We start from the raw sequence: 17,358 nt of genomic DNA on the forward strand, positions 1-17,358 counted from the left end.
GTGACACTGGGAAGGAAAAACTCCCTTTTAACAAGAAGAGACCTGAGCACAGGGAGATGGGGAAAAGCTGCTCTACTGGGATTTCTGCTGAAACTGAAGATAAAGGGTGTCCACATACTTTTGACCATGTAGTATATGAAGCCGTTAAGCACATTCAGGGAAAAACGTCTAAAACTTAAAATACTGATCTGAGTAGTCTGAATTTGTTTCTCAGTTTCCCGTTGCTACAAGTTTTGCTACTGATAGTTATTTTGTAGTTCTTCTAAAAGTCAGAAGTCACGGCTGATTTGTGGCGATACCCTTTACCAATCCTGTGGATACTGTTACTGATTTAGACACTCAAGACAACCTTTAGGGAAAGTTGTGGCAACCTTAAACAGTCAAGGAGTTTATTTGAAATGGTCAACCAAGCTCCAAGAATTGCATTTAAAATATTTACAGTGAGACTAACATGTCTGTTGTGATGGTTCACAGACCCACTATTAAGAGCTTTCACTGGAACTACTTTCGCCAGAAGAAAATAGTTCCTGTTTGAAGTGATTTGCAAAGAGGTCTGTGGGGATTTTCAGCAAAGACATGCTTCTTTTAAATATTTTAATGTTACTTTTATTGCTGTTCGCAGACTAAATAATCACATCAAACATCTAAAAATCTGGATTGTTGTATTAAAACTCATTAGGTCATGTTCGCATTAGGAAGTGCTGCTGTAGCATCCAGAGCAGCTTCACAACTGATCATGTTTCCTGTTTTTAAAACTCATTAACAAACTCCTCTCATCGTGTTTGTTGACTAAAACCGATTCTAACAGCGTGTGCTGTCAATAACAGCGTTGTTGTCTGAGCTACAGTTGAAATTTTTTTGGTTTCTAATCTTTTCTTTTACAATGATCTGGTGTGGTTTCTACACTAACTGGTTCTGGGCACTTTTACCTGTTGTCCTTTTTTTTTTTTTTTTTTAAATTCCTTTCTTGAAAAGTCACAAAATGACACTGTGTGAGATAGAAATTAATTTAATCAGTGGAGTTCAGTGTCACTCCTTTTGTTTCAAACTGAAGTCCAAAGAAACACTCTCTTGTTATATATAATGCTAGCATACCCAGTCCAATATTATTACTGTTTTTTTGTTTGTCCTGCTGTAGTCTGGTAAGAAGGTGACCAGTGATCCCAGCCCGTTTGTCCAGTTCAGAGTGGGACACAAGTCCTACGAGAGTAAGGTGAGAGCACGTAAAATCCACATTTGGTTGATTTATTAATTTCCCAAGATGCCAATTATGAAAATTGCAGCAATTTTTTGTACATAAAAGACTGATAAATGAATTGAATCAAAGCTTTAATAAATGTAAATAAATGTACGTTCAGGCTGTGATTGGTTCACAGCACGTGAGCCCTGTACCTGTACACTTGCTTCTTGACTTTGAATGTATGATCCATCTTGGCTTGATACTTTCTTCTTCTCTTCCTTTCTGTCTGTTTCCAGACCAAGTATAAGACTCATGAACCGTTGTGGGAGGAAACCTTCACCTTCCTCATCCACAATCCCAAAGTCCAAGAGTTGGAGGTTGAGGTATGAAGACATTCAGCTGATTTTATAAACAGTTAAATGCTTATAAAATGGAATATATGAACTGTAACTTACATTATGCCTTAAAATAAAACTTCATCACACTTAATATTTCAGGTGAAGGATGAGAAGCACGATTGTTCACTGGGGACATTAACACTGCCCCTGACTCGCCTGCTGGAGGCAGAGGAGATGACGTTGAACCAGAGGTTCCCTCTGAGGAACTCTGGACCGAGCTGTACCCTCAAGATCAAAATGGCTCTGCGGGTAAAGGAGTAATGATTTTTTTTCCTTAAGGATGATTTTTTCAGATCTAAAATGATCCAAGCCAATTTCCTTTGAAGCCATAAAGCTCGCCAGAGACGATGCAGGTCCCACTCTGTGACTTGAGAATTTGGGTTTCTAGAGATTCTGATGAAGAAACGCATGTGATGATAGGCTAGGGGAGAGTCTTTGTACATACTGCTCCACTACCATGACGATGCATCGCATTGCTTCTATAAAACATCAAAAATTCAAACTCTTGACCTTATGTACAGTACTTTTTTGCCCCACTGTAATTCAGTGAATCAAATTCAATGAGTATTTTCACATTACATGTCTTGCTTCTGCATCACTTATTTATAAAGTGTTATTGTTAATGACATTTTAACCTTTTCTGAGGAATCATTTCAACTATGTACGAGTAATGATTTGGATTTTGAATTTCAGCACACTTTCTGCAGAACAGAAGGCAGTGCCTGCACAGGCCTCTGTTTACCCTCATAGGAAAGCTTATCAGCAGTTCTCAAGTGAATGCTAACAGTACTGCTTAACTAAACAGAAGATTTGAGACTGTAAGGCAGCAGTAACATTACCCATTTTTACATCATTAATATTAAAACTAGTTAACCACCTGGTGTCTCTCCAGAGTGGAAAACAGTCTATATGATGCTTTTCTTTTGTGATTAAGTTTACAGAAACCAAACATGCCACAGCGCACGTCTGTGTTGAAATCTTATTTGTAGGTAAACTGACATAAAGATCCACTGACTAACTTTTCCCTAGAACTCTTTCTCAAAACAAAAATATAGAAATGCCTTTCCCTAGGTTTGTTTTTTGTTGCTGTTTATGCCATTCAAAACTGTGAAAATAATTATTCTGATAATGATTTCAGGTGTTGAGTCTAGATAAGGGCACTTCAACAGCTTCAAACTCCACCCCGTCCTCAGTGCAGGTCCGCAAATCCGAGTCCTCCAACTCGACCCCACGGCCCTCTATCTCCTCAGAATCGCCCAAGCCTCCCGCCTCTACCTCAGACATTCCCAGATCATCCTCCGTGTCAGCCAAGGAGATGCTGAACAGGCAGAAAGAAGCTAAGGAGACTGTGAGGACCCAGCAAAGCATGGACTTTGGGCAGGATGGCAGTGTAGGTGGAGGAGGGAAGAGCTTGGCGGAGACTGGGAGAAGCACCTCAAACCTGGCCATCTCGGGCTCCCAGCAGTACCTGGCCAGTGGCAAGGAGCCAACTCCCAGCATTGCTTCAGACATCTCCAACCCTTACGCTGCTCAGGAGCTGCAGCAAAGACTCGAGCAGTTTCACAAGTATCTATCAGTCTTTATCAATAGTTCCTAATATTTTTACATCTTATATCATGATTTAAGGACATGTTGAACAACAAAGGCAGCTGTTTGGTTGGTGTATAAGTGTGTTTTGATAGTGTGCAACAACAAACCTAAGAGGTCATTACAGCTCGGGTATCGTGAGCATGTTTGATGTATTTTCTGTCTTCATAGTGGTTCAGGCCCCAGTCTTTTCCCCCTGGGGGAGATCCAGCTGACGATCAGACACAGCTCCCAGAGAAACAAGCTCATCGTAGCTGTTCACAGTTGCAGGTAATTAAAAAAATGGGGTGTTTCTTCCTCAGACACATTAGTGTTTTGACTCTTACCCTTTGTTGACTTCCTCAGAAACCTCATAGCTTTCACTGATCATGGCTCGGATCCTTACGTCCGGCTCTACCTGCTTCCCGACAAGCGGAGGTCAGGTCGAAGGAAAACTCCAACAGTCAAGAAAAACCTCAACCCGGTCTACGATGTGACGTGAGTCCACCCCTCTCACTTTTTTTTTTTTTTCAGCCATTTGATAAGCAGAGCAAAGCTCAAAAAAAATTCACTGTGTCATTCTGCCTGTTTAGGTTTGAGTTCAGCGTTTCCCTCGTGGAGCTCCACAGGCGGAATCTAGATGTTGCCGTGAAGAACGGTGGAGGTCTGCTCTCCAAACACAAAGGCCTGCTTGGAAAGGTGCAGACATCTTTAATTTATTGTCTGTATTTATGTGTAACTGAAAAGCATTTCTTTAACACAATGAAGCCATCAGAGTGGAAATTTCGCTGGTTTTGAGAGAAGCCTCATTTTGTTAGACTTTGTCTAAAAGTTCAAGTATTGCTGTTCTTTCTGCTTCTGGTGTCATATTTCTATGAAGTGCATCATTTTGACTGTATAAGAAAACGTTGTGGGTTTGTTTTTGTTTGTTTTTAATCAGGTTATGGTGGAATTGACTCATGATCAGATCACCAAGGGTTGGACACAATGGTTAGTCGTTCATCTCGCTTCAAATCTATTTAAAACAAATACAGTTTACTTTATTATGTCATATTGAGTTCATAGCATGGCTTGGAGAATAATGAGTTCAAATGTAAGTTTGCTTGTATATTTTTTTTTTTGATTGAGTAGATTATCATGAAGTTATTTTTTACATTATATTTTTTGAAATTAATATTGTGAATGCATCAATAGCTTGGATTAGAGCTAGCCTTACCTAGAAACACATCTCACGTGAATATATAAAAAAGGCCTTTCTGTACTATTTATTGATTTAAGTTGTATTGGCCAGTCATTTTTGTGCAGACTGTTTAGAGGCTATTGGCTTTGCCAGTGGGCTATCGTCTAAAGCACAGGTGTCGAACTCCAGGCCTCGAGGGCCGGTGTCCTACAGGTTTTAGATGTTTCCTTGATCCAACACAGCTGATTTAAATGGATAAATTACCTCCTCAACATGTCTTGAAGTTCTCCAGAAACCTGGTAATGAACTAATCATTTGATTCAGGTGTGTTGACCCAAGGTGATATCTAAAACCTGCAGGACACCGGCCCTCGAGGCCTGGAGTTCGACACCCCTGGTCTAAAGTCTGTGGATTACAAATGCATGTCTCTAGGCTTATTTACTGGATAAAATGGCCACTGTTGCTCATCCATCACTAGTTAGCGAAGACTTAGTTCTCAAGTGAAAGAAGATTAGTCAATTTTCTGCTTAAATATTGTGAGATTGATTTTGTAAAAAAGGCACAGACCTGAGGCCAAACATTCAATAAGCTGTATGACAGTAAACATCCATCAGTAGTTTATAAATCACTGGTATAAGGACAACAGTTGGAGAAAGGGCAAATGTGCCTGTAGTGGAGATAAATGAAAGCGATGTGACGTTAAAGGTTGCAAAAAGCTAGATTTCATGGATTATGAAGCAAACTCTAAACTACTTTTTCCCTCCTGCAGGTATGAGCTGAGCTCAGATGGCCTGGCCAAGTCCAACCAACTTTAAGTCGCCATCATTAGTATCGTCATCATATCACCACACTTCCACTTTATATTCACTTCACTTCCATCTCTACAGTACGATGTGTTTTCTAATAATTTTCATTATTTCTAACTGTAAGAAACAAACTGATTAAGAAAAGCAGCTTTTGACACTCATTTAATCACATCAGTCGCAAGGCAAACCTTCCCTTTAAGAAGTGAGTGATTGGCTAAAGGGAGTATATACATGTAGAGAACTATACTACGTTGTGTAGTGCTATGGAAACCTATATTCTATATTTAGAGAAGTGACTGTTTTTTTGTTGTCTTTCCACAAAGAATGATAGTGTACAAGTGTGTAAATAATGTACAGTGATGCTGGACAAATCAGAGTACAGGGGTGTATTGTAGAAGTGAGAAGGAGTCGTGGTGTCTTACTTGGCCAAATGATTGTTTATAATTTTATTTCATTTGATTTAATTTTTATTTTTTAAATGCAAAAACATTCTGGACAGAGTCGCACCAAAGAGTGGAGTATTTTTATTATTTAGCACAGTTGGGGTTTTGGGTAACACAGCAATACACTGGCTTTATTTCACCGTAATAACGTGTGTGTGTGTGTGTGTGTGTGTGTGTGTGTGTGTGTGTGTGTGCAAAACCCAAGCAAAAATAATGATATGCACACACGTGTGTTGTTTTATTTGGTGGCATGTTTCTGGGTTTACATTGAAATAAGGCCATTATTAAGTGTTACCTGTTTGTTTTGTAAAAACTGAATATGAATATTGCACTTTTTTTTTTCTTTGTTTGTTTTGTTTTTTAAATCTGTTGATTATCATATTTACTCAGTGCAAACATCGCCAAAACTCATCTATAGACAAGTACAATTTTTTTAAACCATAAGAGGTGGTAAAAAAAATAGTGTTGAAAGTTCATGGAATAGTTTAACATTTTGATGAAAATGTTTTACTCACAGGTCTCTGCAAGAAGATGTTTAGCTTAGCTTAGCTTAGCCTAGTTTAGCTTATCGTAGCTTAGCCTAGCTTAGCTTACTTTAACAATAAAGTTTGTGTGTCCTTTTGGGGGGATTTCTTTCCTCACTGTTTGGGTTACGTTTAGTCACCACAACTACAGGTTTGCCCATTAAACCTGGACAAAAAAAATGCTGAACAAAACCAAGTAACTATTTGTAAAAAGTGTAGAGTGAGACCTATTTCACTCTCACTATTGGCCATGGCTGTTGAGTCAGTGCACAGATGCCAAACATCTCAATGCATACCCGAGACATCGGTGGTCTGGCATTATTCGACACTCTGGGAATGGAAATGGTCCAAATGACCTCAAAATGATCTTTTATTGTACCATAAGGTGCTGTGTTATATACGTTATCTTTCCTTACAGATAATTTAGTGTTTTGAAATCAGTAACCTTATTAACAAACTAACAGCTGGCTAAAATAATTATTTACAGCAAAGTTGTGTGATGGGACTAAAGACCACATAGAGGAACCCCCTTTTTTTTATTAGTGATAGCTGAACATCGGTAAAACTAATTAACAAGCCGTGTTTTGAAAGTTTAAGATGTTTTGGTTGCAGAGGGAGGCTCATCAGAAGACTAAGCTAAACTAAGCTAACTCATCTCGACAGTTGCTGGTTTTAAGTTTTACAGGGTTTTTTATTTTTCTCAAAATGTGTTACTATTCTATCATAAAACTGTATTTTAACAGAAGTGTTTTAAGGATCACCCACTCATCCTCCATGTACGTAAAGCCACTATGTGTAGAAGTGTAAATTGTCCACGGACAGTCTCCATTGGTCGTATGGAAAAAGACATAATGACAATCAATTTTGGGTTTTTTTGTTTTTAAACTTTTATTTACATTTTATGGTAGAAGCTTAACATTATAGTGAAAAATCCAAAAATTCTTTATGAGGAAACCTTAAATTATATAATTGTCTGGTTTGAGAAGAAGCCAGTGGTAGCCCCAGGATTTTTTTTTTTTCTTATTAATTTATTATTGTCCCCTGTTGACTTCCTGTTATATGTGTTGATAAAAAGCAGTAAAAGTCTTGTTTTTCCTGCATTGATATAATAAAGTAATTCATCATTCTCACTTCACTGATGCTCTTCTTTAACTGAAATTCTGTTAATGCTAGTTCTTTGCAACAAATGTTTTGGCTAGTGTTCATTTATGTCACCCGATTTCACAGGGATTACATATTGGAAGGCATCTACACATAGTGGCTTTAAAAATATTTGGCAACATGATTTTCTTCAGTGAAACAAATGTTTCTTTTAAAAATTTATTCGTAACACTCAGAGCAGGTTTTGTTGTTGTTGCGGTAGCATTCATATTTCCACTAGCATCAGCTGTTCAGTTTGTTTATGAATCCACTTAAGTCTTAACTCCGAATGCCATCTGAAGGAAGGTGCACAGACACGAGTTGAAAATGATCTTCCGTGGTTTTTTTTCTATATCTTTTTAAATACAGTTTTGACTTTACAGCACACAATCCGAAGGGATTTATATCAGAAAGAAATGCAAAACAACCATAGCTTTTGTGTATGTGACCCGACGCAGCCAAAGAACAGCAGATTTTCTGTTGATAAAAGTTGGGGTAGTTTGACCTTGGATTCTCACAATATAACTTCTGGATATTTGCCTTGTGCTCACATCAAGCATTGACAAAGTATTTTACATTTATATATGTTAACTGCATTTTAATGTCTTGATGTTTTTTTTATTTATGTTTCCCGTCTTGTCTGTAAAGCATCAGATTTGAAACCTGTGCCTCTGGGGTCAAGTTTGTCTTCTCCCATATGGAAGTAACATAACATAACTAAATGCTGGTTTTACATGTATTGTGTTTGTCCGGTGAAAATGACCCTTACTTTTTTCTTTTCCTTTTTTTGTGTGTGTCATGCAACATAATTATAAATATTCTGTATGCAAGGGGAAAAATTCACAAGTAAACTATAGTATATGACATGTTAGTATTTTGAGACTTGTGTTACATTTGCTGTTAGAGAGAATGGGAATTTTCTTTTTCTCTTCTATTCCATATGGGCTGAAAAGCGATTTCACTTCTGTGTCTTCTTAATTTATCTCGTGCCTTAAAATGTACATGACCCAGAGATATTTACATGTTTGGAAAGAAGCAACAAATTGCTAAAACAGCTTCCTTGTTCCTGAATGTCTCCTAAATGTCTTTTAAAATTAATAAAGAGCTTTGGCTGGCTTATAGCAGCATGAAGCTGTACAGGACTGTGTTTTTTGTTGTCATTTTTAAGACTATAGATGTGTTTCTCTAGTGGGTGTGCAGCTTTTAAGGAATTTCTGTGTAAACCTTACAATAATTTATTATGAGAAAATAAACAATAGTCATCTTTATATCTAATCTATTGATGGAAATTATTACATATTATATGTATTATAGAATCTGCCTTTAATAAGATATCAAATGGAGTATTCAGGACGTGTTAGCGATTTTAATTTTTATAGGCAAAAATTACCTAAAAATTGCAAGTGCAATGCAATTAACATTAACAGCTAAGGACAATAACAACAGATAACAGACAACAGTTAAAATAATGGTGTATTTAGGAAATATAAAAGAAGGGTTAAAACAAAGGACACTTTTTATCATCATCCAGGGGTGAGGTCATTTGCTTGAATAGAGACCTTTGGCATAACTTAAACTTTCATTACCTGTAGGGATTTAATATGGGTAAAGATGAGGCCTTGTAAATAAACAAAATCTGGCTAGAAGAAATACAACATTAACCAACAGATCTACCTTTTTTAACATGAATAATCTTGAACTCTACATCAGGTACAAATGGTTTATTGCTCACCCATTTCCCTTGTGCTCACAGTACTGATGGGTCCTCTAGGTCAGGGATGTCAAACATGAGGCCCAGGGGCCAGAATTGACCCAGTAAATCTGGTATCGGGTTATTTTTAAAATCACAATTTCACAGCCCACAATTACAGAAGAATCTTCAGTGCCATCTTAAATGTGCCTGTGTAGTATTTGTCGACTTGCCAGTTCTGCACAGACCAATTGTTTGAATGTATAACTGTCTTAATACTGCAGCTCTTCTTGCCGTAGATACTTGTCTAACAGAAGTTAGCGCTGAGGTAAAGGGTTTTGCACTGTTACCTCACAGCAAGAAGGTCCTGAGTTCAATTCCACCATCAGCCCAGGGTCTTTAGTTTGCAAGTTCTTCCTGTGTTTGTGTTGGTTTTCTCCAGGTATTCTGGCTTCCTCCCACAGTCCAAAGACATGCAGTTAGTGAGAGTAGGTTAATTGGAAACACTAAATTGCCCATAGGTATGAATGGGAGAGTGAATTGTTGTCTGTGTCTATGTGTTAGCCTTGTGACCTGTCCAGGGTGTACCCTGCCTCTCACCCAAGACAGCTGGGATAGGCTCCAGCCCCCCATGACCCCAAAGCGGATGGATGGATATGAGGTTTTGAGGTGAAGAGCATAGTTACAGTAGGGAGTAATTTAAAATGCTTTTGACCACAGAAGCCTGCTGTGTGTTTGATAACTGTTGTCATGTAACATTGAACTGTGTCATTACCAAGCTGTTACTGTGACACAAAAATGACAAAAGTTTGGTTCAGGTTTGACGTGTACTGTGGATTTTAGATCAACTGTCACCAATAGAGTAAATTCCTACAGTGTAATACAGGATAGTAAAGCTCACTTAGTAAAGTTTCACACACCCAACATAAAGTGCCAATCTCCTGCACTGCATTGCTCTCAGTAAACACTAGAGAATGCTGTTTTGCTTTATTTGTCTTGTAACTCATTTTACATTTTAAACAGGTTCTTGTGGTTTATTCTTAAATGTTTGTCAGAGGTCAGAAATAGATCTGTAGCCATGTTTTCCTTAAACATGTGCAAGATGTAAATAATAATCCACTACTTCGATATCTGTTCAGTGTAACTCAGAGTGTAAAAAGGCTGCTTTAGCTTACATTTGTTACTCTACATATGGCAGAAAAGAGTGAATTTCACCTTTAAAAAAATCCTTTTAATGGACAGAAAAATGTCATCCTGTTATTTTACAGGGAACAAATAGAAACGATAAAATTTGCTCTGTTTCATCTGTTTATAAAATGAATCATCCAAAGCTCTTAGATTTGCCGTGTAACCCACTGTGAAGTCATGGGGCCTGTGTCATAAAAACACCATACCCATCAGTGCTGCTTACGACATGGCATTTATCAGTGATAGTCTTTGTGTCCCATGAGGCTCTTGCAAGCGCATGGGCTGTGTTATGTTGTTTGTTTTCAGTAGGTCTTAATATGAAAATTACAGTGTGAGAGGAAATTATGTTTTAAGTGAAAGGTGCTCCAATTATCCATGTTAGCAACAAGCTGAAATAGGCATCTTCTCTGTGGTTTTCAGTTTTATAAGGTTTTCAGGTTCTGCAGAAGATTGTCTGAATTTGTTCTTTATAAGGAGAAAATAAAATTATGCAATATGTGTTCAGACTGTGTGAAAGTTTTTGCTGTCATTAAAATGAAAAATGAAGGGATTGCATGATTTGTTTGTTTAATCATCCAAAAATGGATTTAGGCTGGTAAGATATCACATTATTTACTTTCTGCTCAAAGATGCTGCACTTACAAGTGCTGCATTTTCCAGCCTTTCCAGCACTAACACAGCTATCCTGATTGTATACGTTTCTCTATGTGACCCTGAACACACCACAAAGTAGGAGGTCAAAGAGTTTGACAGAATCAGTCAGTGATTTGTGTGTGCTTGTGTCTCCATTTTGTTCCTGTCCTGAGTGTAAACGTCAGAGATGCTTCAGTATTTACCTACAGACTGATAAGGCCTCTGCAAGCACTGATTTGCTCTTCTAGATGGAAAAACCTGTGTGAATCGCACTCTGACCCACTTTGATTGCTCCTAGATATGCTGACACACACACACACACACACACACACACACACACACACACACACACACACAGTACAATTAATTTCATCAAGTTTGTCATAAATGACCTGAGCAGCAAGGTGGCAAAGGAGAAGCTTTTAATCTCTTCAGATAGTTCTGACTGGTTAAAACCAGTCACTCCAATCTTCCCATGGAGTGACATAAAACAGAAATGGTTGATGAAGATTCAATAGTTCTTTAAAAGAGATCTACCAGGATCATTTCTAGCCCATTTTATTTATTCCTGAGCCCTTGTAGAGTCGCTTTTTTCGCTGCTTAAAGTCCCTCATCCTCTTCATTGTCTGTCTGACGCAAGCTGTTTTAGCTCCTCTGCTTTTATGCCAACTTTCTTCAAACTGGCTGTTCCTGACAAACAGTAGGTTTGAACAATGAGTGATTGCTGGGGTTTTCTCTGTAGTAATGTAAGAGTATTTCCTTTGCAGTATAAAGCATCTTGAGGTGATTATTGTGTGGGTTGGCATTATGTGAATAAACTGCGTTGAACTAAGGTGCACTTCACTTCTCAAAACAATGTAGAAAAGTGTAGTTTAAAAGCAAATTAAACACTTTTGCAGTATTTTAATCATGTTCCCTTCACTTGGCAAATTCCTTTCACATCTGAAATGAAAATTATAGATTGAGATTGACTGAGGCTTGCTAATTCTTTTGGAAATGACTCCATGACCTAAATAGAATGTTAATTTATCAAGAGGAGTCATAGATGCTCATCCAAAATGTTTCTCTTGTGCACCCAACATCACACATTTCAGGTTCTTTGGCTCATTTCCCCCCCATGTCTATCCCCGGTTCTTCAAGTCTGACGTTTCTCGGTAGGTAGATATAAATAACGTCCCTTTTCCCATCTGCCTTCTACTCAAAAACGGGATTATCTCCGACAGCACCTGAAGGCAGCGGTAGTGCTGAATCAGAGTTCCTTGTTAAATCATCAAGTCAGAAAAAAACTGAATCTGGATATAGAGCGATGTAACCTTCAAAATAAAAGCTTTAAAGACGGTTGTGACGTAAAATTTGAACCTTGCAGTGACGGTTAAATACGTCTATGCGTATACATATAAAGCAAAATCATCAAAAATATATATATAAAAAAGTATTTTGATCAATTTGATCAATTTAAATGTTTTTCCTAAATACTCCAGACAGTCTACTATGCCTCCACTAGGGTCGATGTGCATATAGACAGCTGTTAGAGTGTTTATGTTTGCATCTGCATTTGTATATAAGCAAAAGGTGAGATAAATGTGCGCGATGACCATCTATCTATCTCCATGTAGTTTGTGTGTGTGTGTGTGTGTGTGTGTGTGTGTGTGTGTGTGTGTGTGTGTGTGTGTGTGTGTGTGTGTGTGTGTGTGTGTGGCATGTAAATCAGGCGGGGTGGCAAAATAAAAGGCACTTCTTTACACATATGCAGGTGTTACATTCTGTAATATAATCTATATATGGTTAAAATGCATCAAATGCAGTAAGTATACACGTTTCATGAAACATTGCCTGTAATTTTTATTGGCTTAAACCCTAGCATAATTAAACATTTCATTCACAAAAACATATGTGCAGTTTACTGACATTTTGTGTAACTTTAAGTATGTAACAATTTGATTACATACTTAAATTTACACAAAATGTCATTAAACTGCACTGTCGGTTCAGTCTTACTTTTAAAGTATTAATGAAAGCTTATTTTTTAAAAAAGAACACTATGCAAATTAAGGTGGCACCCCATGCCACCGCAGTAGATCCGCCCTGTGTGTGTTTCTAAAGTTTTAATAATTATTATTTTAATTTGAGCTTTTATTTTGGAAAATGTCTATCGGAAGTACAGTGTGTGAGTGCTTGTGTTTTGATGCTGCGAGAGCTCGAGCCTCCAGCAGCAGAAACGCCCAGCATCCTCTCTCCTCTCCTCCAACATCCATCCACCGTCTCCTCCGCTCCTCCGGCTGCGAAGGGGCCGCTCTGACTGGGAAAGAAGAAGAACCAAACCAAAAATGTCCTTTTAACACTTGAGAGAATAACCCAGACGAGACATGGATCCTTTGCATTTCTCTTTCCTCCACCATCTCCTCCTCCTCGCCTCCCTGAGCTCCTTCCCCGCTTCTGCTGACAGGCGATTCGGTGAGTAAATTAACGGGTGATTATTTTCTCCGTGATGAACAGAGCGGAGCTCCGTCCGCGCCCTGTGGAGTTATCCTCAGAGCCATTTTGGAGAGAGACCTGGGGGGCAGACTGTTTCTGTTGTGGTCTGTGTAAATATTGTATCAGCGAACTGCCACGAACCGGCAGGCTGATTCACCGCAGCTTCACCTGAGCGCAGGAAAAACAAACACGGCGATCCTGCGATTCATTTCCAGCGCAATAATCCGCTGTCAGTGTGCCAGAGCTCCCAGGAACATCACAGGAAATCTGCTAGAGCAACACACCATGACACAGTGAAGCGTACACAGCTAAATGAGCTTTTTTACACTGTGAAAACAGGCCTAAATCTGCCAGTCCTGAAGTCTTTGTGACAGCAATGGAACTATTGAATAATCTGAAGAATGCACAAACCAGAAACTCCTGCAAAATATGCTAGTTAATCGTGGTTAGCACATATATTTACATTTTTAAAAAGGAAAGAAATGTAAAAAAACCCCAAAAAAGAACCTCAAATATTAAAAATTGGTCTCGGGCATCATACATAAAATACCTAAAATAAAAACTATAACAGCCACAAATTAAATATTTAAATTAATGTAGAGAAAATACCAGATCTTATTAAAATATTGTTTTAAGAATATATTTATTTTTAAAAAAGACTGAAGCTAATGATTCAACACTCAAAATGTAGAAATTAGAAAGAGGGATCGTACACACGGCCCTTCTGGGTTGTTTACACCCGCTTGTAAACAAAAGCAGCCATCAGTGATAACATCACTGCAAAGCAATGAAAAATGGGATCGTACATGCACTCTCAAATTTCCAGCTCTGCGCTCCTGACAGAGGCAGCTATTGATCGGAAATTTAAACATGTGCGTGTGTCTGGAGAAGAGTGCACGCACTCGCTTGCACTGTAGAGTCTATAAATAGAGTCAAATAGCTCATATTCCCCCAATGACTTGAGACCTGGAGCCTGCAAGCATGACTGATACAGAGATTTGCTGTATACGATGGTGAGTACGGGACGAACAGCAGGAAGAAGCTGGTGCTGAGAGGGAGGTGTGTGTATCTATGTATCCAAGACCCTCCTCCTCTTCCTCCTTCTCCTCTTTCCCTGTGATTACATAACCAGCATACAGAGAGTATGGCAACCACAGGACACGTGGAGCTGTGGAGACGAGCAGCAGAGACAAAGTCTCCATTTCAGCGTTCATGTTTTTGAAGGAGCAGGAATAAACAAATCTGAAATACATCAGACGAGAGGGTTTTACTCATATTAGCAGCACCTGTTATTACTGCTGTCACGTTTGTAGGGACCTGTGGTGCTGTTTTGACATTTCTTCCTTAAAATGCTGCACTGTACCTTTACATTATTTTGCTACTTGACAGGTCTCCAACTTAAAGGGACCATTTAGAGTCATTGAACACCAGCGGCACTGTGAAGCTGGATGCTGTTTTATTTGCATCACAAGAATGTAGGTGGCGTGATTTATGTCCTGCGTCTGGTTTTGCGCTATTTGACTGATCAGTGAGCAGTCGGTGGCATTAACAAGCCGACAGGTGTAGCAATGTTCCAAATGGGGCAAACAAGAAATAATCATCGCTTTGCGTCATCAGTGTCAGCTGGTGGTTCTTGCTAGTGGTCATAATTATCATCTGTAAATTAAGGTCCATCACATTGTTAGTAGGAAGTTGGGTGCATGCTATGGGTCTCCCTTTGTTTCAGTCTTTTTCCGTCACTGTCTTGGAGAAATATGATTCCTGGGCTTGTTTGTGTAAAGTTGCAGTTGCCACACAGCGCAGAGCAATTTCCAGGAGCTGGAAGCAAATTAAACATGTAAGATTTCAACTTGCTGTTTGTTTTTTTCACGACTGGTTTTGATATTGGGAATATGCTCATAAACATGTACCTAGTTTGATATCCAGAGTTGTTGAGCTGCAATATTTTTCACTGGAGTTATGTTTTTTGCATCCCTGAGTGCTTTGCTCCCATTGGTCACTGTCTTATAGCTCTGGCTTTGGTCTCCACCATGTCCTCAGAGAAATGCCTCGAGTTTATGAATGCTCGGTTATGTTCACCGCACAGGCTTCTGTTTCTGTATGAGTTTTAGTACTCAATAAGTAGATCTACTCTTTTGTTTTGTTAATATTTTGCATCGAAATATCAAGTAAATCTAGTTTTCTGTATAATTTAATAAAAAAAAAAGACATTTGTTACATGTATTAAACCTCAAGGGAGACAAAGTGAAAGTAAGTTTCTTTTTCTTTGCTTCTGGCACACTCTGGCAACAATAACCGTCTACTCTTAAACTGCTTCCATCGCAATACTGTTTAAGGGAAACTGAACATAATATTGTGTATCAGAATTGATTTATTTTTCCTTATGTACCCGGACAGTTATTGCACAACTGAATTTATCTTACTTAGGGCCTGGCCATCATACTACAAGGCAATTAAATATAAAAAAAAAAGATCGTTTAGTTAATCATTTGTTTTACATTTTGTTTCCTTCAATTCAATTTTATTTATATAGCTCCAAATCACAACAACAGTCGCCTCAAAGCGCTTTATATTGTAAGGTAGACCCTATGATAATACATACAGAGAAAAAACCAAACAATCATATGATCCCCTATGAGCAAGCACTTTGGCAACAGTGGGAAGGAAAAACTCCCTTTAACAGGAAGAAATCTCCAGCAGAACCAGGCTCAGGGAGGGGCGGGGCCATCTGCCGCGACCTATTTCATTGGTTACTTTCTCCTAAATTTATTGGGATATCTTAGATTCTGGGATCTCACTAATCAGACTCTACGTTTTAGCAAATATATTACATTCGAGAACATGTGTGTTTGTTAAGAATGACTTCTGAGTATACCGCTGCTATATGACAATTTGGGGTGTTACTTGAAAGCAGCATTAACTTGTTTCATGTTGAATCTATACTCCATCTGTCAGATAAATGTAGGATTGAAGTGAAAAGTCCAAAAATGGAAGTATAGAAAGTGAGTCGCATCTATAAACAGAGACAGTGTTTCCTGGATTTCAGTTAATAACGTTCTCTTTTTTTTTAACCCGCCTCATAAAAGAACTTGAAACTGTAAACATGGATTATATTACCCTGAAAGTGGAGTGGGTTTCATTATCCCTTATGGGACCTGTATATTTTAATTTCTAATCAAAAGTGACTTTACACTGACCTTGTGCACATAATATTCTTTGGATATTTAAAAAGTTTCTGTAATATGCCTTCAGGGACCGGTAGCACCAGGGTGCAGAGGGGATATCAAGACCCAATACTTTCCCGGTATCTCTCATCTCCTGTGTTGCTGCATTACAGCTGTAATATTTCATGTAACATTTAAGGATTGATGGAGTAAATTCATGAGTAGTCAGCAATGACTTTACAATGATCTTGTTAAAAATTTTAAGGCAGTTTATCATGTTGTAATCTCTTTTGCTCAGAGGAAGATGATCAGTTTGTTTAAAGGCACGGGCAATCTCTCGCTTTTTCTCACATGTGTGTGTGTTTTTTCTTTAATGTGTGTGTGTGTGTGTGTGTGTGTGTGTGTGTGTGTGTGTGAGAAGTCTTGAAATACACAGATAGCTTTTATAAAGACAGGTTTCCATGGTTGGAAAAGGTCAGACAAAGAGTAGATTAGGAAAGATTTTTGCCACTGAAGGAGTTCGATGGAAAAAAGTGTGGGTGGTGAGAAGCGTTTGCCTTGAAAATGAAGGTTTGGTTTCAGTTATTATTCTCTGAACTTTTGAACCAAAACCTCAACATAATGCCAACAAGCTGTTTAAGCATGATCTTTAGCAGACTCTTTCATGTGGCAAGCAATGAAAACTACAGTAATGTTCTTATTGCCCTTCATGTTATTCATTCATTTTGGGCAGTTTAGCTTGTAATCCTAAACCTGAGTAATATTTAGCTTGGCCTGAGAAAGGCAAAGCTAAACTCCTACAGTAAATATCAAATACTAAGCTGCATAGTTAATGTTTACACTAATTATTACCACCTTTACAGTGTGTAATGATGTAATGAAGCAGTTAGCTCATTCTGCCTTTTCCGATTGTGTTTTTAATGAATACAAGTGAGTCAAATGACATTTGTGCTTGTCTTCAAACACCTGGC

General features: G+C 38.3%; 2 protein-coding genes across 5 annotated transcripts in view; both read left to right on the plus strand.

Annotated features, from left to right (window-relative positions):
* The window catches only part of esyt2a (extended synaptotagmin-like protein 2a), a 50,539-nt gene extending 45,117 nt beyond the window's left edge, over positions 1-5,422 (plus strand). For all 4 annotated transcript variants that reach the window (XM_026148859.2, XM_026148861.2, XM_026148862.2 and 1 more), the window contains 9 exons: positions 1,139-1,213; positions 1,477-1,563; positions 1,678-1,827; positions 2,717-3,144; positions 3,337-3,435; positions 3,511-3,642; positions 3,738-3,843; positions 4,085-4,134; positions 5,094-5,422. In XM_026148859.2, the coding sequence (XP_026004644.2) occupies positions 1,139-1,213; positions 1,477-1,563; positions 1,678-1,827; positions 2,717-3,144; positions 3,337-3,435; positions 3,511-3,642; positions 3,738-3,843; positions 4,085-4,134; positions 5,094-5,139 (1,173 nt within the window). In that variant the 3' untranslated portion in view covers positions 5,140-5,422. The remainder of the gene's footprint in view (positions 1-1,138; positions 1,214-1,476; positions 1,564-1,677; positions 1,828-2,716; positions 3,145-3,336; positions 3,436-3,510; positions 3,643-3,737; positions 3,844-4,084; positions 4,135-5,093) is intronic.
* A 7,503-nt stretch (positions 5,423-12,925) lies between these two features.
* The window catches only part of LOC113010403 (receptor-type tyrosine-protein phosphatase N2-like), a 215,930-nt gene continuing 211,497 nt past the window's right edge, over positions 12,926-17,358 (plus strand). Inside the window, exon 1 of the mRNA XM_026149408.2 lies at positions 12,926-13,202. Coding sequence (XP_026005193.1) covers positions 13,115-13,202 — 88 coding nt within the window. The 5' untranslated portion in view covers positions 12,926-13,114. The remainder of the gene's footprint in view (positions 13,203-17,358) is intronic.

The sequence above is a fragment of the Astatotilapia calliptera genome, chromosome 18, assembly GCF_964374335.1.
Source record: "Astatotilapia calliptera chromosome 18, fAstCal68.1, whole genome shotgun sequence".
NCBI lineage: Eukaryota > Metazoa > Chordata > Actinopteri > Cichliformes > Cichlidae > Astatotilapia > Astatotilapia calliptera.